Source organism: Orcinus orca, chromosome X, assembly GCF_937001465.1.
Source record: "Orcinus orca chromosome X, mOrcOrc1.1, whole genome shotgun sequence".
NCBI classification, from domain to species: domain Eukaryota; kingdom Metazoa; phylum Chordata; class Mammalia; order Artiodactyla; family Delphinidae; genus Orcinus; species Orcinus orca.
This window is the reverse complement of record NC_064580.1, coordinates 99,942,994-99,964,459: the sequence shown is the minus strand read 5'-3', so window position 1 is coordinate 99,964,459 and position 21,466 is coordinate 99,942,994. Positions and strand designations below refer to the sequence as shown.

Here is a 21,466-nt window from a genome sequence, read left to right as displayed (position 1 = left end):
TTAAATGAGAGAATTGGTGTTTTTCATCAATTTGAAAAGCCATTATTTCTTCAAATATTGCTTTTCTGCCATTCTTTTCTCACCTTATGGAATTCTTCTCACTTTGTACTGTATGTCCATTATCTTCTTATTTTCTCTTTTATATCCTTCTGATTTTCCTTGCTTCATTCATCACAGTTTCTTCTGACTGACCTCCAGTAATGCTCTCTTTAGCCATGTCTAATCTGTCTTTGAGTTCTAAGGTTTTCATATGTTTGAGCTCCAGGTTTTCTCGTTGTTTCTTATATCTTAAATGTCACCCTTTACAGCTTGCAGTTTCTTGCTGAAATATGTAAGTTCAGCTTGTAATTTCCATGTTCACACTACAAATAGTTGTTTAAAGTCTATGTCAGGTAATTCAACTATCTTGAGTGCCTGTGGGTTCATTTGTATTATCTTTTATTGTGTTATATCTAGTTCATTTGTCTTGTTTCTTCATGTGTCTGTTTATCATTGTATTTCAGTTACAGGAATTGAAAATTATTGAAAGAAGTCATTTGAAGCCTAGGATGATAAGGATTTTTTTGTTTATACCAAGAAAATTGGAAAGGTGAAGACTATGAAATCACCTTAATCCAATTTCCAGGCTCAAGATTATTTTGCTTAGATGGGTGGCTTGAACCAGGCCTGAACTCCATGCCAAGGGTGGTTTAACCCTGGTTCATCCTTACTTCTAGTGTACAGTCCTTTGGGATCCCAAACTAAGCCCAAGTTCGTTGACCCTTGCCAGGCTCGTGAGACTTGAATGAGCTTCTCAACCTGTCATCACATCTTCAGGTTTGCAAATGCCTCATTAGCAGACGTGACCCAAAAGTCATAATCATTTTTCCTGGATTTCTGTCTTTTTATGGATGTCTCACTATCTTTTTTTTTTAACATCTTTATTGGAGTATAATTCCTTTACAATGGTGTGTTAGTTTCTGCTTTATAACAAAGTGAATCAACTATACATATGCATATATCCCCATATCTTCTCCCTCTTGTGTCTTCCTCCCACTCTCCCTATCCCACCCCTCTAGGTGGTCACAAAGCACAGAGCTGATCTCCCTGTGCTATGTGGCTGTTTCTCACTAGCTATCTATTTTACATTTGGTAGTGTTATATGTCCATGCCACTCTCTCACTTTGTCCCAACTTACCCTTCCCCCTCCCCATGTCCTCAAGTCCATTCTCTACGTCTGCGTCTTTATTCCTGCCCTGCCCCTAAGTTCTTCAGAACCATTTTTTTTTCAGATTCTATATATATGTGTTAGCATACGATATTTGTTTTTCTCTTTCTGACTTACTTCACTCTATATGACAGACTCTAGGTCCATCCACCTCACTACAAATAATTCATTTTCATTTCTTTTCATGGCTGAGTAGTATTCCATTGTATATATGTGCCACATCTTCTTTATCCATTCATCTGTCGATGGACACTTAGGTTGTTTCCATGTCCTGGCTATTGTAAATAGAGCTGCAATGAACATTGTTGTACATGACTCTTTTTGAATTATGGTTTTCTTAGGGTGTATGCCCAGTAGTGGGATTGCTGGGTCGTATGGTAGTTTTATTTTTATTTTTTTAAGGAACCTCCATACTGTTCTCCATAGTGGCTGTATCAATTTACATTCCCACCAACAGTGCAAGAGGGTTCCCTTTTCTGCACACCCTCTCCAGCATTTATTGTTTGTAGATTTTCTTATTAGCTTCTCAATGCTTATAGTATTTTCCTCATATTTTTGTTGTATTTAGCACAAGAGTCAGTCCAAATTACCCAGTCTGCAATTGTTAGAAGGTGATGCTTTTAATATTCTGATTTAATTTAGCTGTGTATTTCCTTTGTAAGCACCGTAAGAACTGGCATCTTTCTAGAGAAGGTCTTCATGATGGAGAGGGTAAAATGTATAAGTCCTTGAATATGTAGGTCAAATTGTGTATATAGATTCACTTTTTTTTCTTGGAGAAATTTCATTGTTTTTTATCTGAAGGGGTGTGTGTGTGTGTGTGTGTGTGTGTGTGTGTGTGTGTGTGTGCATTCACCTATAATAGAACAATCTTAAAACTTAAATTTATTTCCTCAATGAACCCAGAGTCAAGATCTTTAGATGATATCAGTAAAGACATCTTGATATTGTAAAATTTATCAGAATCTTTTACAGAAACATAACTTTGAAGAGGAATTATTTAATGAGACACTAAATGTACGTTCCAACTGGAGGAGAAAAAAAAGGAAAATATGGATTGTAAAATCCCTTATATTCCAATTGGTTAAATTTTGTGACTTGAATATTAGTATTGTTGAGCATGAATATTTTAAATAAAAGCAGTAAGATGATCATTTCTCTCCCTTTAACCTCCCCAAAATCTTTAAAGAAACCAATAGATGTTTTTGTTTCTGTATAACCAGAATTCAAGGAGATATTTAAAAGTGAAGGGGAAATAGTATATTTTAGGTTGATTAACAGCATAAATTTTGACATGTTTACTTTGTGAAGATTCATCTTGCACTATAAAGTTTTCCACTGAAGATATAGAATTAGAATTAAAATATTAAGATTAATATTCTGGGATAGATTGATCTCTTCTAAGATTTAAAAGCTGCATTTTAAAAATTTAGATTTTACCATGTATCTTTGTCATCTTCAAATCATTTTAATTATCTCAAAGGTTATGTGTCTGTGTTGCAGAATTCATTGGCATTTTTGACACGTAAAATAATTTAGCAGGATAAATGGAAACTTTACATTTGCATATTTATATACTTTACATTTCTTACATTATTGTTAACCTAAATATCAGATAAATAGGTTAAGAATAATTATTAAATAGAAGAATCCCGATTAAACGCAAATGTTACCAGTCGACGTCTGTACGTTGTTCACAGTACATAATCCGAAAGTATTGAGCATAGCCGCTGCAATTCTACTGGCCAAGAAAGTTAATTACCTAAAGAAATTGCCCAAACAATAGCAATCTTCATGATGGCCTTAGTCCGTGAATTGAAACGGCTATGCTCAATAGGATTACGTATTGCTACATACCGATCCAGCGAAATAGCGCAGAGGTGCATGATGGACGCTGTAGAAAATAAAACATCTAAAGAAATCCAGACGGGGCACAAATATCTAGGTAATGGCCAGACATAATCTGAAAGAGAACAGAGAGAAGACAAGAACATGTTATGTAAATTATACCAACTGTAGTTTTAAATTTAGTCTACGTATTTTTTCTTCTCATAATCTAAGTTTATAAAAGAAAGTAAAATTTGGTAAACATTGTTTTCCATAGTAATGATATGACGATGATGATGATAATGCATTCAGTGTTACATACATTATTTTTTATTGAGGTAAAATTTACATATTATAAAATTAATCACTTTAAAGTGTACAATCTAGAGGCATTTAGCCCATTCACAACATTATGCAACCATCACCTTTTTCTGGTTCCAAAACATTTCATCATTGCAAAAGGAAACCACTACCCATTAGGCAGTCACTCTCCATTTTCGCCACCGCCCCCAGCCCCTGACAATTTCTTATCTGCCTTTTGTCTCTTGAATTTAGCTAATCTGGTTATTTTATGTAAGTGGAATCATACAATAGGTGACCTTTTGTGTCTGGTTTCTTTCTTTTTGAGGTTCATCCATTTTGTAGCTTCTATCAGTACTTCATTCTTTTCTATGGCTGATGCTTTTATCAGTTGAAATTTTTTTGCATGCTCTCATAAATGAAATTTTCTTAATTTCCTTTATGGATTGCTCATTGCTCTTGTTTAGAACTATACCTAATTTTCATGTATTAATCTTGAAACCTTCAACTCTGCTGAATTCATTTATTAGATCTATATTTTTGTGTGTGGGTTCTTTAGGATATTCCATATGTAAGATCACATCATCTGCAAAGAGAGGTAATTTTATTTTTTCTTTTCCAATTTTCCTCTGCCTTTAATTTTCTTTCACTTGATTTCTCTAGATAGAATTTCCAGTACAATGTTGAATATAAGTAGTGAAAGCAGATATCTTGTCTTTCTCCTTATCTTAAAGAATAATCTTTCATTTTTTCATTATTGAATAGGATATGTTAGCTGTGGGTTTTTCATACATGCCTTTTATCATGTTGAGGAAGTTTCCTTTTATTCCTAGTATGTTCTGTGTTTTTAATGATGAAAGAGAGATTTTGTTAAATGCTTTTTCTACATCATTTGAGATGATCACGTGGTTTTCTTACCTTCATTCTATTAATGTGATGCATTACATTAATTGATTTTTTATGTGCTGAACCACCTTTCATTCTTGGGATAAGTCACACTTGGTCACGGTGTATAATATGATGCCGAATTTAGTTTGCTAGCATTTTGTTGAGGATTTTTGCATCTATATTCATAAGTGATATTGGTCTATAATTGTCTTTTCCTGTGATGTCATTATCTGGCTTTGGTATCTGGATAATGCTGGTCTCATAGAATGAGTTACAAATGTTCCCTAATCTTTTATTTTGTAGGAGTTTGAAAAGTATTGGTATTAGTTCTTCTTTAAATAATTGATAACATTTGACCAGTGAAGCCATCTGGTCCAGGACTTGTCTTGTTGGAAGGTTTTTTGATTACTGATGCAATGTCTTTACTTGTTATAAAGTCTAATCAGAGTCTTTATTTCTTCTTGAGTCACTTTAAAAAAAAATTGATTTATTTAATTTATTTATTTTGGCTGTGTTGGGTCTTCATTGCTGCGCACAGGCTTTCTCTAGTTGCAGCGAGTGGGGGCTACTCTTTGTTGTGGAGCATGGGCTCTAGGCACACGAACTTCAGTAGTTGTGGCACGCAGGCTCAGTAATTGTGGCTCGTGGGCTCTAGAGCACAGGCTCAGTAGTTGTGGCGCATGGATTTAGCTGCTCTGCAGCATGTGGGATCTTCCCAGATCAGGGCTCGAACCCGAGTCCCCTGTATTGGCAGGTGGATTCTTAACCACTGTGCCACCAGGGAAGTCCCTTGAGTCACTTTTAGTAGCTTGCATGCTTTTAGGAATTTGTCATTTGTCCATTTTATTTAGGTTATGTGGTTTGTTGGAGTACAATTGTTCATTTATTCTTTTATAATCCTTTTAATTTCTGTAAGGTCAGTAATAATGCCCTTCCCCACTTTCATTTATAATTTTAGAAATTTGTGTCTTCTCTCTCTTTTTTTCTTAGTATTTCTAGCTAAAGGTTTATCAACTTTGTTGACTTTATTGTGCCTTAAATCTCAATTTCTCCATTTTTTGAAGGATAGTTTAGAGTTTTGCCATATGCAGAATTCTTGGTTGACAGAATTGTTGTTGTTGCTGTTGCTGTTGAGCACTTTATTTATTTATTTTTTGTTTATTTATTTATTTTTTCCAATTTATTTATTTTTGGCTGCGCTGGGTCTTCTTTGCTGCATGCGGGCTTTCTCTAGTTGTGGTGTGTGGGCTTCTCATTGTGGTGGCTTCTCTTGTTGCAGAGCATGGGCTCTAGGCATGCAGGCTCAGTAGTTGTGGCTCTTGGGCTCTAGAGCACAGGCTCAGTAGTTGGGGTGCACGGACTTAGTTGCTCTGTGGCATGTGGGATATTCCCAGGCCAGTGCTCGAACCCATGTCCCCTGCATTGGCAGGCAGATTCTTAACCACTGTGCCACCAGGAAAGCCCCTGTTGAGCACTTTAAATATGTCATCCCACTGCCTTCTGACCTCCATGGTTTCTAAAGAAAATTCATTATTAATTTTTTAAAGATCCTTTGTAATTTTGACCATAATGTCTTGGTGTGGATCTCTTGGAGTAATATATGCTTAGCATTCATTGAGCTTAGTAAACTTGATAGTATCTTGTTTCTCTCAGGTGCTGTTCATTTTTCTTCATTTTTTTCTCTTTCTTCTCCTCAAACTGGATAATCTAAATTGACCTATCTCCAAGTTCCTTAATTCTTCCTTCTTTCTGCTCAATTCTGCAGTTGAATTGGTCTAGTAAATTTTTAATTGAACTTTTGTACATTTCATCCCCCAAATTTCTATTTGATTTCTTTTTATAATTTATATCCCTTTATTGCTATTCTTGATTTGTTGAGACAAATTCTGGTTTCCTTTAGTTCTTTGTCCATGGTTTCCTTTGGCTATCTGAGCATTTTTGAGAGAGTTGATTTAAAGTCTTTGTCTAGTAAATCTAATGCCTAGGCTTCCTCAGGATCATTTTCTATTAATTTTTTTTTCCTGTGAATGGGCCATACTTTCTAGTTTATTTGCATTCCTCTTACCTTTGATGAAACTTGAATATTTTGAATTTTATAATTTGGCAACTCAGGAAATTTGATTTTGCCCCAGACATGTATGGTTCAGAGGTTAGCTAGAGATTTAAGCCAAGTTTATGGTTCCCCAGAGAAGAATCTATGGTTCCCTCTATCTCTACCCTTTCCTATATGCTCCCTCAACTTTCAGCTTTGAGATTTCCTCAAACTCTGTCCTCAGTTTCTTAGGGCTACAATAACTGCAGATTTTTTGGAGGTTTAGGCACTTGACCTGACATAGACTGCATCTTCCTCTTCAACTGTAAGTCATGAAATTTGGAAACTCAACCAGTGCTGTTCTCTTCTTCCAAGTCTTGAGACCCTCCAGAATCTTTCTGTTTTAGGTTTTTCTCCAGTACCTTTAGATAGTTGTTTTTGTATTATGTTTAGAGTTAATAGAGTTAATAGTTTTTATCTGCAGAGGTGTAACTAACAACCATTGGAATTCAAGGAGCACAACAAAGAAATCAAAGATGTTATTAAAAATTCTTCTAAACAAAAATGTTTATGAAAGTCCATTTCTGTTCATCATTATCTTGTAAACTCCTCAGATTGTATCCACCTAGAAGTTGATTGTGTTGAGGGTTTGGGTATTCTCGAACTGTTTGACGTTCAAAAATTATTTTTCAAATTGTGTTTCAAATACACAAGTATTACCTCACTGCCATTATGTGGAAAATTTTGTTGCCATAACCACTGGAATATAAGATGCATTGGGTCAATATTGTTATCTGTTTTATTTTTCTACTGTTTTATTCATAATGCTTAGGTCAATGCATGGCACAAAGTAGGCACTAAATAAATATTTGTTAAATGTATAAAAGAATACATCCCTCTCAACAGATCATAACCTCACTCTAAACCCAACTTCACCATATGCCAATATATAGCCTCATGAGGATACATGTCCACTCTGCAAAGTCAATACACTATCTGGTCATTTCTCAGCAGTTGCATATTTAATAATGGCAAAAATGGCAATAGCTATTGTACAGTACCTGTCATATACCAAGCACAGTGTTAGTTAGGTACTTCATTTTTCGTTATATTCCATACAACACAAAAAATTCTGTAGTGTCAGTTCTGTTATCCTACAGTGTGAGGAAAATGTGTCTCAAAGTTTCAGACTTGTTCAAGTCTACAGTGTGAGTAAAGAATTTTGCTCCAAATCTGACACTTTTTCCTGAACACTAAGGTACCTCCTATCACCATACACTATTTCTTATTGAATAATAAATTCAATTGCTTTTATAATAGAGGACAATATTCCTTGTACAGGGTTTTCAAGAAGTCTACTTCGAAACATACAAGATGTACAATTATGGCTGATCACAATTATCCTCTAAGATTCTTATTAAATATATTCCTTCCTGGATTTCACTACAGACCTGTTAATTCAAAATATTTAGAATTTAGTTTTCATATTTGTCTTGTTAAGAAGACAAATGGATTTTTCTAGTTGTCTCAATGGAATTAAAGTGTATTTTCTTTAGATAAATTTATGTGATCAGGCACATTCCAGACAAGAAATATGTGAAAAGTTTTGTGGAAGTTGCATAGCAAAAAGGCCATATAGCATAATTTCCATGGGGGAGGTCAATTAGTTGAATGAGATTAAATTTTGTTTTCAGAGGTAAAAATTGTTAGTGTTTCATAAGACATTTTCCTACATTCAGTCATTCATTTATTCATTCACAGATTACGTCAGCCTTAGTAACTCCAAAAATCACAGGCATCCCCACCAATATTGACAATAATGGCAAAGACTGAATAATAGACACTGTAAAATTTCAGTTCATTTGTGCAAATGAAAAAATACAAGGGCTTTATTTCTATGAAATAATGGAGACAAGTTTTGCCTTGCACAAAGTAGGCACTCAAAAAATATTTGTTAAGTGTATAAAGGAATAACCCCACCCTGAAAATTATAATCCCATCACAGAAGAAAAAATTTTCCAATATTCTGATAATATAATTAAGGAATGTGGAAATGTTGGACTGTAAAGCCATCCCAAAGCTAGAATGGAAACAAAGAAGTTATAATTGATGTCTTTAAGTTAACATATATGAAAAGATGAATAACCACGAAAAAGTTTTAAAAATTCTCTAATTCATTTCATAAAATAATACAGTGTCAATATCAAAACTTACAAAATACTGAAAGAATAATACTAGAGACAAATAGCATTCATTGATATAGATTCAAAATTACAAACAAAATACTCACAAATAGAATCCAGCAAAGAGTAAAATGAAAAATATATTACATTAAAACAAAACTTATTCCAGGAATGCAATGGTAATTTAATATTATAAAAATCTACCAATATAATCCCTTATATTATCATCTGTAAAGAACTTTTATGATCTTTTAATAGATTTTTAAGAATAACTTGATAAAATACAGGAGCCATTCCTAACTAAAACTTTAATTATATAGAGATAAAGGGAATCCCCTTAAATTTGATAACTTACAAAAACCAACAGCAATTATTGTAATCAGTAATGCATTAAATACATTTCAATTACATTAAATTTTAAAATTGGACAGTACAGTCTTTACAAAGCCTTTGAAGCAGCTCCCATAACCATATTCAGTGAAGAAACGGTGGATGTTGTTGAAATTAACAGAAAGAGGACTTCTCGAATAAGACATAGAACTTATGAAAAGAACCAAATGAGGAGTTTAGAGCTGCAGAAAATATCTGAAGGAAAAAACTCACCAGGTGGGCTCAATAGAAGAATGGATATGGTAGATGAAGAGTCATTAAAACCAAATGCAGATCAATAGAAATTATCCAAACTGAACAAGAATGAGAAAAAATTAAAAATAAATGAACATAGTAGGGACCTATGGGACATATGTATGCATCTAACATTTGTGCCATTGGAATCTGAGGAGAGGAGAGTGATACAGAAACAAACTATTTGAAGAAATAACTAAAATATTCCATATTTGATGAAAAATAAATTTACAGATTTAAGAAATTCTGCAGAACCATAATGGTCAAACTCAAATAAGATCATGCCTAGACACATAATAATCTGGTGAAAACAAAAGATAAAGAAAAAACTTCTTAAGCAGCTGAGAAAAATAACTCTTTCATCAGAGGCCAGAAGGCAGTATAATCACAATTCAGAATTTTATATCCAGTGAAAATACCTTCAGAGAATGAATGTGAGAGAAATGGATTTTCATAGGAGGGGAAACTAAGAGATTGGTTGCTAGGAGACTTACTTTAAAAATTTTTAAGGAAGTTCTTCAGAAAGAAAGAAAACTTGTAAAAAAAATATACAAACAGCACATGCAGCTCAATATCAATAAAACAAACAACCCAATCAAAAAATGGGCACAAGACCTAAATAGACATTTCTCCAGGGAGACATACAGATGGCCAAGAAACTCATGAAAAGATGCTCAACATCACTAATTATTAGAGAAATGCAAATCAAAACTACACACAGGTCAGAATGGCCATCAGCAAAATGTCTACACATAATAAATGCTGGAGAGGATGTGGAGAAAAGGGAACCCTCCCTCACTGCTGGTGGGAATGTAAATTGGTACAACCACTATGGAGAACAATATGGAGGTTCCTCAAAAAACTAAAAATGGAACTACCATATGTTCCAGCAATCCCAATCTGGGGCATATACCTGGAGAAAACGATAAATCAAAAAGATATGTGCACCCCTGAAGGCAGACAGCAGAAGCAAGAAGAACTACAATCCTGCAGCCTGTGGAATGAAAACCACATTCATAGAAAGATAGACAAAATGAAAAGGTCGAAGACTATGTACCCGATGAAAGAACAAGATAAAACCCCAGAAAAACAACTAAATGAAATGGAGATAGGCAACCTTCCAAAGAAAGAATTCAGAATAATGATAGTGAAGATGATCCAGGACCTTGGAAAAAAGAATGGAGGCAAAGATCGAGAAATGCAAGAAATGTTTAACAAAGACCTAGAAGAATTAAAGAACAAACACCTAGAAGAATTAAAGAACAAACAACTAGAAGAATTAAAGAACAAACAAACAGAGGTGAACAATAAAATAACTGAAATGAAAAATACACTAGAAGGAATCAATAGCAGAATAAATAAGGCAGAAGAACGGTTAAGTGACCTGGAAAACAGAATGCTGGTATTCACTTCCACAGAACAGAATAAAGAAAAAAGAAGAGAAATGAAGATAGCTTAAGAGACCTCTGCGACAATAAACCTACCAACATTCACATCATAGGGGTCCCAGAAGGAGAAGAGAGAGAGAAAGGACCTGAGAAAATATTTGAAGAGTTTACAGTTGAAAATTTCCCTAACATGGGAAAGGAAATAACCACCCAAGTCGAGGAAGCACAGAGAGTCCCAGGCAGGATAAACCCAAAGAGAAATATGCCAAGACACAAAGTAATCAAATTGACAAAAATAAAGACAAAGAAAAATTATTAAAAACAACAAGGGAAAAATGACAAATAACATATAAGGGAACTCCCATAAGGTTAATGCTGATTTCTCAGCAGAAGTGCTGCAAGCCAGAAGGGAGTGGCACGATATATGTAAAATTATGAAAGGGAAGAAACTACAAGCAAGATTACTCTACCCAGCAAGGATCTCATTCAGATTCAACAGAGAAATCAAAAGCTTTACAGACAAGCAAAAGCTAAGAGAACTCAGCACCACCAAACCAGCTGTCCAACAAATGCTAAAGGAACTTCTCTAAGTGGGAAACACAAGAGAAGAAAAGGACTTACAAAAACAAACACAAAATAATTAAGAAAATGGTAATAGGAATATACATATTAATAATTACCTTAAATGTGAATGGATTAAATGCTCCAATCAAAAGACTCAGGTTTGCTGAATGGATACAAAAACAAGGCCCTTATATATGCTGTCTACAAGAGGCCCACTTCAGACCTACGGACACATACAGACTGAAAGTGAGGGGATGGAAAAAGATATTCCATGAAAATGGAAATCAAAAGAAAGCTGGAGTAGCAATACTCATATCAGACAAAACAGATTTTAAAATAAGGAATGTTACAAGAGACAAGGAAGGACACTACATAATGATCAAGGGATCAATCCAAGAAGAAGATATAGCAATTATAAATATATATGCACCCAGCATAGGAGCACCACAGTACATAAGGCAAATGCTAACAGCTATAAAAGAAGAAATCGACAGTAACACAATAATAGTGGGCAACTTTAACACCTCAATTACACCAATGGACAGATAATCCAGACAGAAAATTAATAAGGAAACACAAGCTTTATGACACAATAGACCAGATAGATTTAATTGATATTTATAGGACATTCCATCCAAAAACAGCAGATTACACTTTCTTCTCAAGTGCACACAGAACATTCTCCAGGATAAATCACATCTTGGGTCACAAATCAAGCCTCAGTAAATTTAATAAAATTGAAATCATATCAAGCATCTTTTCTGATCACAACGCTATGAGATTAGAAATAAATTACAGGGAAAAAAGTAAAAAAAAAACACACATGGAAGCTAAATAATACATTACTAAATACACAAGAGATCACTGAAAAAATCAAAGATGAAATCAGAAAATACCTAGAGACAAATGACAATGAAAACATGACGATCCAAAACCTTTGGGATGCAGCAAAAACAGTTCTAAAAGGGAAGTTTATGGCAATAAAATCCTACCTCAAGAAACAAGAAAAATCTCAAATAAACAATCTAACCTTACACCAAAAGGAACTAGAGAAAGGAGAACAAACAAAACCCAAAATTAGTAGAAGGAAAGAAATCATAAAGATCAGAGTAGAAATAAATGAAATAGAAACAAAGAAAACAATAGCAAAGATCAATAAAACTCAAAGCTGGTTCTTTGAGAAGATAAACAAAATTGATAAACCTTTAGCCAGACTCATCAAGAAAAAGAGGGTGAGGACTCAAACCAGTAAAATTGGAAATGAAAAAGGAGAACTTACAATGAACACCACAGAAATACAAAGCATCATAAGAGTCTACTACAAGCAACTCTATGCCAAAAAAATGGACAACCTGGAAGAAATGGACAAATTCTTAGAAAGGTATAACCTCCAAGACTGAAACATGAAGAAATAGAAAATATGAACAGACCAATTACAAGTAATGAAACAGAAACTGTGATTAAAATCTCCCAACAAACAAAAGTCCAGGACTAGATGGCTTCACAAGTGAATTCTATCAAACATTTAGAGAAGAGCTTACACCCATCGTTCTCAAACTCTTCCAAAAAATTGCAGATGAAGAAACATCCCCAAACTCATTCTGCAAGGCCACCATCACCTTGACACCAAAACCAGACAAAGATACTACAAAAAAAGAAAATTACACACCAATATCACTGATGAATATAGATGCAAAAATCCTCAACATAATACTAGCAAACAGAATTCAAAAACACATTAAGGGCTTCACTGGTGGCGCAGTGGTTGAGAGTCCGCCTGCCGATGCAGGGGACACGGGTTCATGCCCCGGTCCAGGAGGATCCCATGTGCCACGGAGCGGCTGGGCCCGTGAGCCATGGCTGCTGAGCCTGCGAGTCTGGCGCCTGTGCTCCACAACAGGAGAGACCACAACAGTGAGAGGCCCGCATACCACAAAAAAAAAAAATTAAAAAAAAATAAATAAATAAAACACATTAAAAGGATCATACACCATGATCAAGTGGGATTTATCCCAGGGATGCAAGGATTCTTCAATATACACAAATCAATCAATGTGATACACCATATTAACAAATTGAAGAATAAAAACAATATGATCATCTCAATAGATGCAGAAAAAGCTTTTGACAAAATTCAACACCCATTAATGAAAAACTCTCCAGAAAGTGGGCATAGAGGGAAGCTTCATCAACATAATAAAGGCTATATATGACAAACCCACAACAAACATCATTCTCAATGGTGAAAAACTGAAAGCATTTCTTCTAAGATCAGGAGCAAGACAAGGATGTCCACTCTGGCCACTATTATTCAACATAGTTCTGGAAGTCCTAGCCACGGCAATCAGAAAAGAAAAAGAAATAAAAGGAATACAAATTGGAAAAGAAGAAGTTAAACTGTCACTGTTTACAGGTGGTATCATACTATACATAGATAATCCGAAAGATGCCACCAGAAAACTACTAGAGCTAATCAATGAATTTGGTAACGTTGCAGGATACAAAATTAATGCACAGAAATCTCTTGCATCACTATACACTAGCAACGAAAGATAAGAAAGAGAAATTAAGGAAACAATCCCATTTACCAGTGCAACAAAAAGAATAAGATACCTAGGAATAAACCTACCTAAGGAGGTAAAAGACCTGTACTCAGAAAACTATAAGACACTGATGAAGGAAATCAAATATGACACGAAGAGATGGAGAGATATACCATGTTCTTGGATTGGAAGAATCAATATTGTGAAAATGACTGTACTACCCAAAGCGATCTACAGATTCAATGCAATCCCTATCAAAAAACCAATGGCATTTTTTACAGAACTAGAACAAAAAATCTTAAAATTTGTATGGAGACACAAAAGACCCCGAATAGCCAAAGCAATCTTGAGGCAAAAAAACAGAGCTGGCAGAATCAGACTTCCTGACTTTACAGTATACTACAAGTCTACAGTAATTAAGACAATATGGTACTGGCAAAAAAACAGAAATATAGATCAATGGAACAGGATAGAAAGCCCAGAGATAAACCCACACATCTATGGTCAACTAATGTATGACAAAGGAGGCAAGGATATGCAATGGAGAAAAGACAGTCTCTTCAGTAACTGGTGCTGGGAAAATTGGACAGGTACATGTAAAGAATGAAATTAGCACACTCCCTAACACCATACACAAAAATAAACTCAAAATGGATTAGAGACCTAAATGTAAGACTGGACACTATAAAACTCTTAGAGGAAAACATAGGAAGAACACTCTTTGACGTAAATCACAGCAAGATCTTTTTTGGACCACCTCCTAGAGTAATGGAAATAAAAACAAAAATAAACAAATGGGACCTCATGAAACTTAAAAGCTTTTGCACAGCAAAGGAAACTATAAACAAGACGAAAAGACAACCCTCAGCTGCTGATGAGGGTGTGGAGAAAAGGGAACCCTCTTACACTGTTGGTGGGAATGTAAATTGATACAGCCACTATGGAGAACAGTATGGAGGTTCCTTAAAAAACTAAAATAGAATTACCATATGACCCCACAATCCCACTACTGGGCATATACCCAGAGAAAACCATATATCAAAAAGACACCTGCACCCCAATGTTCACTGCAGCACTATTTACAGTAGCTAGGTCATGGAAGTAACCTAAATGCCCATCGATGGATGGATAAAGGTGATGTGGTACATATATACAATGGAATATTACTTAGCCATAAAAAGGAATGGAATTGGGTCATTTGTAGAGACGTATGTGGACCTAGAGACTGTCATACAGAGTGAAGTAAGTCAGAAAGGCAAAAACAAATATTGTGTATTAACGCATGTATGTGGAATATAGAAAAATGGTACAGATGAACTGGTTTGCAAGGCAGAAATAGAAACACAGATGTAGAGAAGAAACTTATGGATACCAAGGGGGGAAGGGGGGATGGGATGAATTGGGAGATTGGGACTGACATATATACACTACTATGAATAAAATAGATTACTGATGAGAACCTACTGTATAGCACAGGGAACTCTACTCAGTGGTCTGGGGTGACCTTAATGGGAAGGAAATCTAAAAAAGAGGGGATATGTGTATACGTATAACTGATTCACTTTGCTATACAGTAGAAACTAACACAACATTGTAAAGCAATTATACTCCAATAAAAATTAATAAAAAATGAAGGTTCCTGATTTCAAAAAAAAGAATAAGTGAGGAACAACAGAAATGGTAAACAATCTGGGAAAATATAATAATTATTTTTCTTAAATCTTTAAAATATATGTGACTGTCAAAAAGAAAAATTATAAAATCATCTGAAGGTTCTCAATGTATATAGATGTACTCCATATTGCAATTAAAACAAAAAGGGGGAGCGCCAAGGGGACGATATGGTTGTAAGTTTTTTATATTCACTTGAAGTGAATAAAGTACTAATTATAAGGAAATTTTGACAGATTAGGTATGTATATTTCAATCTAAGAGGCAATCACTAAAAAATTGTACAGAGAAATATAGTAAAACTTCAACAGATCAATAAAAATGGAATACTAAAATGAAATGTAGAACCCACCAAATAATTCAGAAATAGAAAAAAAGGAATGAAAAAGTGAAGGGATAAATAGAAAATAATAAAATAGCAGACATAATTACAAACAAATTAATAATTGCATTAAATGTAAATGGTATAAGGTGTAATTTGTATCAATTTAAAGAGATAGCCATGTTGGATTAAAAAGAAGAACAATAATACTATATGCTGTCTATAAGAAACCTACAAGTTTAAATACAATATGGATAGATATATAGTAAGAGAATGGAAAAAGGTAAACTATGCAAACACTAATCAAAGAATGCTGGAGTTGCTATATTAATATTAGACAAAATAAATTTCAGATCAAAGAATATTACTAGGGATAACAGAAACCATTTTATAGTGATAAAAGTGTCAATTCCTCAAGGGAATATAACTGTAGTGAACATTTATGCACCTAATAACAGAGATTCAAATTTCATGAAGCAAAAAAAAAAAGAAAACAAAAGTACAATCACTATATATATATGTGTATATATATATATATACACACACACACACACACACACACACACACACACATATATATGTACAATGGACCATTGCTTCATCTTTAAAATAATGAAATTAAGATACATGCTACAACATGGAGGAACCTTGAAGACATTATTCTTAGTGAAATAAGCCAGACACAGAATGATGACTCCACTTATATAAGGTTTGTAAAATAGTCAAATTCACAGAGACAGAAAGCAGAATGGTAGTTACCAGGGGCTGGGGGAAGGGAGCAAGAGGAGTTATTGTTTAATGGGTACAGAGTTTCAGTTTGGAATGATAAATTCTGGAAATGGATAGTGGTAATGGCTTCACAGCAGTGTGAATATACTTAATGTTACTGAACTGTATGCTTAAAAATGGTTAAAATGATGAATTTTATGATATGTATCTTTTACCAAAAAAAGGAAATAGCACTTTTCCAGCCACCTTAGAAGCCCTTCCATGTGCTCTGACCCAATTGTAAACCCTTCTCCCCCCCAAATTAACCACAGTCCTGGCATTTACAGTAACCAGTAACTTAACATTTCTTTATAGCTCTATCAATAAAGTGTGCATTCCCTAGGGGAAAAGAAGCACAATCACAATTATACTTTGAGATTTCAACATCTTTTCCTCAGTAATTAACATAACAAGTAGACAGAAAATCACCAAAGATATGAAAGAACTGAACAGCACTAACAACAAACTACAACAAATTGGCATTTACAAAACACTCTAACCAACAATAGGAGTATACACATTCTTTTCAAGAGCTCATGGAAATTGATTGGGAAACAACACATCCTGAGCCATAAATTAAATCTTAAGGAATTAAAATAATTGATATCATATAATGTATATTCTCTGACCATAACAGAATTAACCTAAAAATCAGTAACAAAAAGATATCTTGAAAAAGTCAAAGCATCTGGCAATTAACACAGGTCTACACAATCCATGTTTCAAAAAGGAAGATAAATTAACTTAGAAAATAATTTGAACTAAATGAAAATTAAAACATCAAAATTTGTGTGACAGTGTTAAAGCAGTACTCAGAGGGAAATTACTAACATTAATGGTTTATTTTAGAAAAGAAAAAATATCTCAGATCCATGATCTAAGCTTCCATATTAAATGGACAAAGAAGGGTAAAAATTAAATCCAAAGTATCAGAAGAAAGGAGGTAATAAATACAAAAGCAGAAATCAATGAAATTGAGGAAAGACAATAACAGACAAAATTCAATGAAATGAAATATTGGTTATTTGAAAAGATTGATAAAATTGATAAACTTCCAAACAGACTGAGGGAGAAAAATAAAACTAGAAGACACAAATTATCATTATCAGTGATGAAAGAAGAAATATCTCTGTAGACTCCATAGACAGGTATAAGGGAATTATAATTATAAACAATGGTTTGCCCATAAATTTTGTGGGATTTTGGGGTCCTTAGACATGAAATCACAAATTTCCTGAACCATGAACCGAGGCCAGAATTTCAGTGGAGAGTGTGCTGCTGAGAATAAAATAAAATAAAATAAAATTAAATTAAAAGGATACAAGAGCTCTGAATCCCCAAACCTGAGTCAGCCTTTTCCTTAGCCTAACATTGGCCCACTTGCACTCTTTGAAGACTGCCAAAGCCAGGGCAGTTTACTGGAAACTTAACCCAGATTTGAATGCATAGTGAATAAAGCCTTTTTAGAACTCCAAAGTCTTTTGAGATGGCCAGGTTAATGTGGACCTTAATTAAAGTCTGGAAAACTCAATGGCATCCTAGGCTGTCACTCAGGTTGATGCTATTGACAGAATTGATTATCAGCAGCGTCTCCTATACATCAGTAATTTTCATATACAGGTCCATAGTGAAATTTTCAGTCTATGGAGAAAATTGAGAAGGTAAGTATGACAGTGTATTTTTAATAAAGCTATATTTATTCCATTTAAATATATTTTAGTTAAATAAATTAGTCCAATAAATATATGGACTTATTTTTATTCTGAGATTATCTTCTCTAGAGAATCCAGAAGTAGAAGAGTCTAGCCCATAAAATTCAGTAAAGCTGGATTTTGCTTTACTATTTTATTCCTTATCCCATGTTTTTGAAGGGCTCAGCCCTGTTCTTGATGTTTCCTATCACCTTGCCTTTGATGGAGTCTCCTGGATATCATTGGATACTGCATCTTACATCAATTATTTCTTCTAAATGCTTTCGGGGAATGCCACTAACTTTCTCCCTTGGAATCACACCCACTCCCTTGCAACTTGATTCTTCCCCGATACTAGAGTGTGTTTGCACCCACTTGAACTTGATTTAGAATTACTGGATCTTCTCTGGGCCACTGCACCCAAATCTCCTGCTTCTGAAGTTGAGACATTTAAAAAAGTATTACCTTGACACTCAGACCTGAAATTCTGGGATGCTTTTTAGGCTATAACCTTTGCTTCTCTCTGCAGTAGGAATTAAATTCTCTCTCCCTCTATCTACTCTGTCTCTGAGCACCCTAAGTAAATATGTCCAACTACTATACTCACCTACCTTGGTGTAGTGCTGAAAGGAGGAGGTGCAATTCTGGAGGCATTACCTGTATGGCTAGTGGAGTTGCTGGGAACTCTGCAGGTTCTTCATCTGGCTACTATTGTTCAATAATTTCCTACTGGCCCTGAGCTTACAGATCCACTCATACACCCACTGTGTCTCATGAGCCAAGGTCATAGAAAACAGTACTCTATCCTCTAATGAAGATCTGTCAGAATGCCTTTCTAGTGATGTAGCTTAGCATCTGTACTTCCTTGACACGTAGATTTTATGGTTCTTCAGTGAGGCAGAGTGGTGTTTCTGGTATATGTCCTGATGATGTGGGCGGTCTGGTATGTCTCGACGATGTGGGCGGGGAGATGGGACATCCTACATATGCAACCAGCCAGCCCCCTCTTAGTATAAAATAGGGATTTCCTGGCAGCACTATGCAGGATGTTCAACCTCCCCACCCATGTGACTGTTAACTGCTGCATCATGAAGTTCCTTCCAGTTTCTGTCAAAGGGCTTGTCGCTTGATGTGTCTTTGTGTGAACCATTTCAGGGAGACCTCTTCCAAGCTGGTCTTCTGTTCCTGATGAACTGGCTGTGATTACTAATGGCCTACATGATCTAGAAGCCTGGTAACTAATAACCCACCTCTTACTCAAACTTAAACCCTGTATCTCTAACAATATACTTTTCCATCAACTTAAATAAAAAGAGAAAATTCTCTTGACATAGATGCCAAGATATATCATGGATTACAAACACTCTCCAGTTCCACTTCCAATTTTGTCGACCCTTACTAAATAAATACATAAACCTCTAAATTATATAAGCCACTCTAAATAATATAAACACAGACTTCTTATATTACAGTAGAGGCAATTCTATTGCTAGAAGAACCTAGATGGGCTGCATACATTTATCCCAGTTATCCCAGTTGAAATTAACCATCTTATATGTATCACAAGTTATTTGCCAAAAACATAGGTCTGGAAGCATCATCCTGAGACTCGCTGCTCTGTGGCTATGCAGTCTGACTACCACATCCTGAAATAAATAACTTAGCTAAAGACAGATTCTGTCGGCCTCGTTCTTCCAGCTGAATAAATTTTGCATTATGTACTTTCCTATCTCAAGCCTCTCAGCTCTGAGAACTTTTCTACCTGTAAAAATTCGTGAACCTGAAGTTCCACCAGGACCAGACACCTGAAAGGCTCAATATGATGTATAATATCTTTTTGAATAACACCCTGGATTTGTTTCCCTGAAATAGTCCCACAACCCATCCACCCTGGAGCTTTCCTTATGATTTGCAATTGAGCTAGTTCCTTTCAAGTTGGCTTCAAGTCTTTCCCTATGGGAATATGGCAATGATTTCCATGTCTCTGTTTATATTTTCTCCAGAGAATGGAAGACTCAGCAATTTTATGGATCTTGGGTGGGAAAGGGAGAAGGACAAAGAAGAAATGATGAGTGTTTTCCTGGTGCTTTCTACCTAACCAAGTATACATTAATGAAAAATTCTGCTATTTGTACTATGTGGCTCTACCCTAGCACAGTAGTGCGGGAAAAAGGAAAGATAGAGGTAAGAGAATAAGATATTATTGTGGCTTTAAATTTATGCATCTAGATTTTTTGGTTTTGGTTTTGGTCTCATTTTAATACATTAAGCACACCCATAATCTGGTACTTTATATTCAAAAGAAAAAAAAAGCCTATTTGACTGTGTCATTTATGTAAGGTGATTGCTAACTCAACAGGAGAAAATATATTTTTTAAAAAGTATCTGGTATTCATAATTTATCAAGTCTTGATGATACTAGCAGGATTAAATTTTGGTAATTCTCCTAGGTACTTGAATGATAAATATGATGACCACCCCATCATTCTAATGTTCACTAAAGACCAAAGTAAACCTAAAATGTTCTTTTGAATAATGCTTTTTTATATTAATCCTTTAAATCTCTAATAACGTATTCGTAAATACTAAAATGCACATTTTATTAAAGATTAGTATTCAAGTAATGAATAACTTATCCCTGACTGAACAATTTATCATTTGAAATTTTTGGATCAATGTTTCTAAATTTTTGGTGGCTACTAGTTAATTTACTATTTGGGAGGATACATTTTCTACAATATATTTAAACTAAAGATATAGGACAAAACCTGTAAAATCAATTTACTTTTTTTTTTTTTTAAAGAAGATGTTGGGGGTAGGAGTTTATTAATTTATATATTTATTTTTGCTGTGTTGGGTCTTCGTTTCTGTGCGAGGGCTTTCTCTAGTTGTGGCATGTGGGGGCCACTCTTCGTCGCCGTGCACGGGCTTCTCACTATCACGGCCTCTCTTGTTGCGGAGCACAGTCTCCAGACGCTCAGGCTCAGTAGTTGTGGCTCACGGGCCCAGTTGCTCCGCGGCATGTGGGATCCTCCCAGAGCAGGCCTCGAACCCGTGTCCCTTGCACTGGCAGGTGGATTCTCAACCACTGCGCCACCAGGGAAGCCCCTCAATTTACTTTTATCTTAAATTTATATACTAATATTTACTAAAAATCTAGTCAAGTCTAAATTAATAGCTACTGATACTAGTGTCAACAACATGCTGCCAGGTATCAGGCAGATTTCTTAAAGCATGGAGTAGCAATCATGATTTTAGAACACTCAAAGTAGCTACGTCAAAGAGACACCATCTACAGCCTTAATTAGAGCACGCTGGTAACTGCTGTTTGTGAATTTGTAACCCATACCCATATCTGCTTTCTCTAGTTAGTGATCCTTTTGATTACTTGCAGTAAATACCCAAGGCTTAAAAATATTCAGTACATCTCCAAGTGAACTCCAGGTATTAACCTTGAA

The 21,466-nt window shown here is 34.9% G+C and overlaps 1 protein-coding gene across 1 annotated transcript in view; it reads right to left on the bottom strand.

Moving 5' to 3' along the window:
• The window catches only part of HTR2C (5-hydroxytryptamine receptor 2C), a 231,387-nt gene that overhangs the window by 35,531 nt on the left and 174,390 nt on the right, over positions 1-21,466 (bottom strand). Inside the window, exon 4 of the mRNA XM_033413338.2 lies at positions 2,970-3,170. Within this exon, the coding sequence (XP_033269229.1) occupies positions 2,970-3,170 (201 nt within the window). The remainder of the gene's footprint in view (positions 1-2,969; positions 3,171-21,466) is intronic.